This window comes from Bidens hawaiensis, unplaced genomic scaffold, assembly GCF_021521415.1.
Source record: "Bidens hawaiensis isolate Kalapana, Puna unplaced genomic scaffold, B.hawaiensis_p1.1 tig00047967_1, whole genome shotgun sequence".
In the NCBI taxonomy this organism is placed as follows: domain Eukaryota; kingdom Viridiplantae; phylum Streptophyta; class Magnoliopsida; order Asterales; family Asteraceae; genus Bidens; species Bidens hawaiensis.
The window spans coordinates 1,874-8,877 of NW_027498569.1; the positions used below are offsets into that span (position 1 = coordinate 1,874).

The following is a 7,004-nucleotide window of genomic DNA, read 5'->3' on the forward strand; positions in this document are numbered from 1 at the left end:
CGGCGTCATTGTGGAAAACGACAGACTTCGCCAATCAAATCATCCGTAGACGTCGTGGTCGTCGATCAAATCAGTCATGTCGAATAAACCTCCACGTTAAGATCTAAACGCGCCGTCTGGTGGTGGTGGGGGTGTGGTTAGGAGGACCCAAAAAATATGTATGAAATGTCTCCTCATCCTGTATCAATTACCTGCTGCTTTTTCAGAAAAAGCAAAAGCAATACAGACAATAAAAGTGGCATGAGACCAACTTTTTCATAAACTTGTTTATATTCATTCTTTTGCCAATATTCACTACTATAATACTAAAATAACAAAACATAATTCTACAAAGAGAACAAGATAAAAAACTGGAGTCAATTTTTGGATGAAAGTGAAAATTTTGACATAAAAAAAATACAAGTATGGGAATCAACCTAAATAATTGAGGGGTGTTAACGCAACGTTAAGGTCTATACGCGGCGTCATTGTGGACAACGACAGACTTCGCCAATCAAATCATCCGTAGACGTCGTGGTCGTCGATCAAATCAGTCATGTCGAATAAACCTCCACGTTAAGGTCTAAACGCGACGTCTGGTGGTGGTTGGGGTGTGGTTAGGAGGACCCACAAAATATGTATGAAATGTCTCCTCATCCTGTATCAATTACCTGCTGCTTTTTCAGAAAAAGCAAAAGCAATACAGACAATAAAAGTGGCATGAGACAACTTTTTCAAAAACTTGTTTATATTCATTCTTTTGCCAATATTCACTACTATAATACTAAAATAACAAAACATAAATCTACAAAGAATCATGAAAAAAATTGTAAAAACTATAAACGTTATAAAAATCATCTTCATCTCAGTCTCCCATTTGGTGGTGTGATGAGCATATGAATGATCTAGCAAGACCTGGCGGACCAAAATATTAAGCGTATAATTAGACAAGACGATACACCACTTGTACAACGTTACTAACGAATGAAAACCCACCTGTCTGTTCTGTCTGTTTTGTTGACCGGTCAAAAAAAGCATAGCTCGGTGTAGCCATGCGAGTAAGGCAACAATGTCTCAGCATAGTCAAGTCTAGAGCTCATGCTTCTTCTGAATCGGCTTTGGACCGACTCGACTTCAGCCCAGAATATGCTGTACACGGGCCTATGATCCGAAAACCTTGACTCGCCTCGCACGTATGATAACTGATGAAGCCCACCACCATACCATAGTATCCGGTCACACCTTTATTTCCAAATATCATTATTACACATGTTAATATCGTGATATCAATTATAAGTAGAGAACTGTAACAACCACATAAACACCTAGGCATACAAATCTTACCATGCAGGAGTCCGTCTTTTCTCTTTATGGTGCAAACTATCGCCGGTGTATCTGTCTGAATTAGTGAGGTACTTATACGTTGGCGGAAAGTATATCCTCCCTTCATTCCATCCACGGAACACTCGGCCTCTTCTTTGCTCGATTCGCAACTATGACACGAAACTGAAGTTAGCCTGATAACTTTTTTAACTTGTTTGAAATAACACACAACTCAGATGAACTAATTAAAATTAATACCTGATCTTTCTCCAACAATGCTCTCCAGTTTTGCATTTCAACAAGCGCCTTTGCAGATCGATACGAGAGGGCAATTCGGTAATTAAGATCCCCTAGCCAGATAATTCGACTGGACCAATACACAAGACCGAATTAGGAATCAAACATGCTATCTAACATCATTAAACTATACGAGTTCTTGAAATGAATCTCTTACTCGTGTTCTAGTATCGTTTCAGGGGATTTTTCGTCGTTCGTGCCTTGAACACGCGGAAACCTCGTTTTCTTAACAATTTCCATGAAATCCGAGTTCCTTCTTAGTTCATCGCCCTCCTTTTGACCCGAAGTCAAATGACTACAAACGAAGCAGAAACTCGTTTTATGCAGCAACATACTCACAGATACAGATCCCTACAAAACCAAGTGAATATACTGTTAATTTCTCTCTTGAATTACACATATGCAAATGCAACTTTAATTCAGTTAATAAAATAAAAATTAAGATCAACTTTACCTTATTTCCAAGATAACCCATTAACCCTCTGCCAACACAAGACACCTTCATGTTTCTAACATGCTCCCTTAGTTCACTCTTCACCCAAACAGTCAGAAACACACCAACCATCTGTTTACTTGCAACCAAACAATACTGCGATTGTGCGGGCAACCGGCAGCCGTCATCCATAGGAACAGCAGACGCGGGTGAGAATGAGTTCGTGCTCGGTGAATCCCCCATGGGCCCATAATCGTCCTCAGATCTTGACCCGTCACTCGGTCTTTGACCCCATGATGAGTAATCACTCAACCGGTTGCCCGAAGAATAATCACTCGGCCTATAGTTAGCCGAATAGTCACTCGGCCGGTAACTTGAAGAATAATCACTCGGCCGACGACTCGAGGATGAATAATCACTCGGTCTGTAATCACTTGGCCTATGACTCGATGATGAATAGTCACTGGGTCTATGACCGAAGATGGCCCGGTCGCATACACTGTACCGCCGGTCAAGCCGCGGTTGATTCATTGACGGGTCGGTTTCAGTTCTCCAGCTTCTTCTTGGAGCCTGAAACGAGCGTCTGTGGAGCATGTTTGAGGCTTTTTGCCTCGATGAACCTTCAAAATCAGCATCATACTCAGCAACCGGGTCGGGAATGGGGGAGGGCGTGTAACAGCCGCTTCCCCCACTTGTCCCGGGCCGGTTGTTCAGGGTCCTGCGAATTAAAGATAGCCATTTTTTCGCAGGACCGTTGTCTTCTGCACCAAGAATATTAGCAGCATTCAAGGGAACTACTTCTTGAAACCTGAAATCAATCCCTTTTCATTAATTTTACAAAAATTTAGGATACCAACATAATTATGAAAGAACATCGTACCCGAGTACATATATGTCCGCCTGTGGAGCAGCGTGTAACCAATCATCAAGATTCATGTTACTAGAAGGGGATTTCCCTCCCACATTCCATGTAGCTGCAAAAATACTGTAAAGTCCAAAATATAAGTTAATAAGCAAAATTATATAACCGTTTCGTTTCAAATTCATCGAAAACCAAACCTGTAATTATGGACGTTTATAATCTGTGGATGCTCAAGATCAACTCTACTCCTCCTGCTTGATTTCTCTGTACATCAAAAGCAGAGAGTCAGATTGAGTGACAGTTTGATGTGTTTTAAGGTTAAGAGTCCGTACCAGTTTTGGACTTCTTGATCGCTGGTGGCTCCCTTTCGGAAACTTTATCCGCCTGAAACTCCTCTCGTTTGCTCTTGATACTGAACCATTTCCTCACCAGTGATTTCGACCACGAAAACTGTACAAATAAAAATAAAAATCAAACTCTTAATCTTATTAATCTCCCTCAAAATCACTAACCAACCTTATTCTTTTTGGAAATATCGTCCATCATGGTTGGTTGGTTTGTTGCTACCAATTCATGCGAGAGTGTAATGTTGTTGAAACCCAATAGTAAGTAACAATGGGTGTAGTGTAGAATTGTTTGTGAGGGAGATGGGTTTGGTTTGGTTTCTTTAAGAAAAGAAAAGAAAAGAAAGAAAGATATTAAAGTGTGATTGGAAATGAACAGAGACCAATGCAGAATAGGAAGGAAGGAAGACAGTGTTGATTTTGAACGGAATAAAGTGCAGTCAGTGGTCTTTTTCTTTATGGAGAGGATGACCATCACTTTTTTAGTTTTATTATTTTTCTCCAAACCCAACGCCTGCCCGGGATGGAGGGGGCAGCTACTCAACACCTGCCCGACAAATAAGGGTAGTCATTTCCCTCTCCACCTCTGCTGCAAATGCAATTCAAACAAATTAATAATAATAACAATAAAGCAATAAAGATAAGTGAATCAAGGAAGGTAATCCATATGGGATTCCTACCCTTCTTTTTCATAAATCATTGTTTTACTTGTAAGATATTCCAAATTATCTTTTTCTAACCTTAACAAATCAGTTTATTTGATGCTAAACACTTTGATTATGTTCGGAGTTAAGGTGAAAAGGATGTTAGAATCGTGATGATACAAGTATGTCGTTTCTCCTTATCTCAAAATCCTTTTCGTTACTTCAATTGTTATGCATACAACTATAAATACTGGTTTGTAACACTTTGGTACAAGTTCATGTGAAATCGTGGATTCTTCCATATGAGATTTGGATCGACTTTTGATAATGATATTGTAAATAAATTTGTGATTTTTGTTTGGAAGGTATGTTGTATAAAGTGAAATTGTGTTAAATGAGTGGCGACTTTTAATACAACATAAAATATATAATGTCTAGTAATAAGGGTTTTTTTAGTATGTGGTAATGATATAGAGAAAAAATGACAGAGACAATGTGATGAAATGAATCATTACTGTTTTTTTTTTATTTTGTTTGGTTAAATGTATAAGAATGAAATGAATTATTATTTTATATTGTTTGGTAAATACAAAAAGACATAAATTTGAAATTCACATGACACAAATACCTATACCTCAAAATAAAGAAAATTTGCCAAATGACGATGACAACGGTGGTGCTGGTGATGACAACGGTGGTGGTGGTAGTGGTGTCGGCTAACGACGAGAATGACGGTGATTGTGATGGTGATGACAATGGCAGTGGAGGTGGTGGTGGTGGTGGCAGTGTCGTTGGGGACATGGGTAACAATGGAGTCGAAGACGTTGGCAGTGGCGGTAACGATGGAGAAGGTCAGGTGTTTTAGGTGGTCAGGTGTTGGCAGTGATGATATGGTGGCGGTGGTGGTAGTGTCGGCGGTGTTGGTTAGGTGATGATGGTCAAGCGGCGATGGTAGTGTATATAAAGTAAGGATAAAGATGAATGAAATGAAAAAAAAACAAAGGGTACGAACAAATAATTCTGATTGAATATGATTCCTTGTGCAATCGTTGATCTTATTTCATAAACCAGCCAAGCATTTTTTGTATTCTATCACTCGCAATAAACTATTATATTCCAGTTTGTTATAATATTAGCCCTGATTATAACAAGATTATTGAAATAATATTGGAACTTGAATATAACAAAGAAACAAGAGAATAAAGAAAGGTGAGAATGTGAATTACTGGATGCAAATTAATTGTTACAATACATGGTATTTATAATACCAAAATAACTATCTAGGAATATTATTTGAGCAGACAAACTCATATTATTGGTTTGACAAAGGTGAAAAGGTGACATACAACTTGTAAAATCGTCGGTGGTTTCACAACACTCCCCATTGGATGACACATTTTCGTCTTGAAGTACTGCCTCATTAAAAACCTTGCTAAAGAAAAACCCAATGGGAAAAAGCTTTAGCTAAGGGAAAAAGAGTGCAGTATATAGCTCCCCCTCAAGTTGCAGGTCGTTACATCATCCGTACATGGCGCATGCCAATATCATGGACATGTTTTCTAAATGTTGTTGTGGGAAATGCTTTTGTGAAAAGATCAGCTGAGTTGCTGCTGGATTGGACATATCTCATCTCAACCTTATTGTTTTTAATAAGGTCCCGAGTATACTCAAAAAATCTTGGTGGTATATGCTTTTTTCTGTCACTTTTGATTTACCCTTCATTTGCGAGACACAAGCTGCATTATCTTCATAGATAGGTGTTGGAATTCGATCTTTCTCTAGTCCACAAGAAATCAATATGTGTCGCGACATAGATCTTAACCAAACGCATTCTCTTGAAGCTTCATGCAATGCAATGACTTCAGCATGATATGAAGATGTTGCAATAAGTGTTTGTTTCTGGGAACGCCATGAAATTGTAGTTCCTCCATTCTTAAATATGTATCCAGTTTGAGATTTTGCTTTATGGGGATCAGATAAATAACCTACATCTGCATAACCAACTAACCCTTCTTTTGAATCGTTAGGATAAAATAAACCTAAGTCAGCAGTTCATTTTAGATACCGAAAAATATGTTTAATACCATTCCAATGTATTTTAGTAAGTGATGAACTGAATCTTGCCAATAAATTAACTGCAAAAGAAATGCCAGGTCTTGTACAGTTAGTAAGATACACACGTGCTCCAATTGCACTGAGGTATGATACTTCGGGACCAAGAATCTCTTCATTATCTTTGCAAGGACGAAATGGATCATTATCAACATTGAGTGATCTAACAACCATTGGTGTGCTTAAAGGATTTGCTTTGTCTATATTGAAACGCTTTAAGAGTTTCTCAGTATAAGTTGACTGATGCACAAGTATCCCATTATGCATATGCTCAATTTGTAAACCAAGACAATATTTGGTTTTTCCAAGGTCTTTCATTTCAAATTCTTTCTTTAAAAGAGCAATCGCTTCATTAATTTCTTTTTGTGTCCCAGTTAAATTGAGATCATCAAAATACACAGCTATGATCACATATCCTGATGTTGTCTTCTTGATGAAGACGCATGGACAAATAAGATTATTTGTATATCCTTTGCTTATCAAATAATCACTCAAACGATTGTACCACATCCTTCCAGATTGTTTCAGTCCATACAAGGAGCTTTGTAACTTGATGGAATACATTTCCTTAGGCTTTGAGCTTAATGCTTCGGGGAGTTTAAATCCTTCGAGAATTTTCATATAGATGTCACTGTCTAGTGATCCATACAAGTAAGCTGTGACAACATCCATAAGACGCATCTCTAAATTTTTAGAGACTGCTAAGCTGATTAAATATCTAAACGTAATAACATCCATAACAGGAGAATACGTTTCTTCATAGACAATTCTTGGCCTCTGAGAAAAACCTTGATCTACAAGTCTTGCTTTATATCTTGTAACTTCATTTTTCACATTTCGTTTTCTCACAAAAACCCATTTATATCCTACAGGTTTTATTGACTTTGGTGTAATGACAATAGGTCCAAAAACCTTTCGATTGTTTAGTGAGTTTAATTCAGCTTGCATGGCATCTTTCCATTTGTTCCAATCTTGTCGATTTTTACAATCATCTACAGATTTTGGTTCAT

General features: G+C 38.0%; 1 protein-coding gene across 1 annotated transcript; it reads right to left on the minus strand.

Annotated features, from left to right (window-relative positions):
• Positions 1–924: 924 nt before the first annotated feature.
• LOC143597243 (type IV inositol polyphosphate 5-phosphatase 6-like) lies at positions 925–3,480 on the minus strand. Its single transcript, XM_077075801.1, has 9 exons — positions 3,411–3,480; positions 3,227–3,344; positions 3,092–3,158; positions 2,913–3,017; positions 2,054–2,840; positions 1,757–1,950; positions 1,561–1,669; positions 1,324–1,472; positions 925–1,221 (listed from the first exon to the last, which is right to left on the minus strand). Exons 1-9 carry the CDS (start codon positions 3,438–3,440, stop codon positions 1,005–1,007), a joined length of 1,776 nt encoding a protein of 591 aa, XP_076931916.1. The 5' UTR covers positions 3,441–3,480; the 3' UTR covers positions 925–1,004.
• Between the last annotated feature and the right edge of the window lie 3,524 nt (positions 3,481–7,004).

What these genes read in the sequence shown, in the direction of transcription:
- LOC143597243 (XM_077075801.1), bottom strand. Translation starts at nt 3,440, where the DNA reads ATGATGGACGATATTTCCAAAAAGAATAAG. An exon ending in GCGGACATATATGTACTCGG is followed by an intron (nt 2,841 to 2,912) that starts GTACGATGTTCT and finishes GATTGATTTCAG; the next exon opens with GTTTCAAGAAGTAGTTCCCT. An exon ending in AAAAGACGGACTCCTGCATG is followed by an intron (nt 1,222 to 1,323) that starts GTAAGATTTGTA and finishes TTGGAAATAAAG; the next exon opens with GTGTGACCGGATACTATGGT.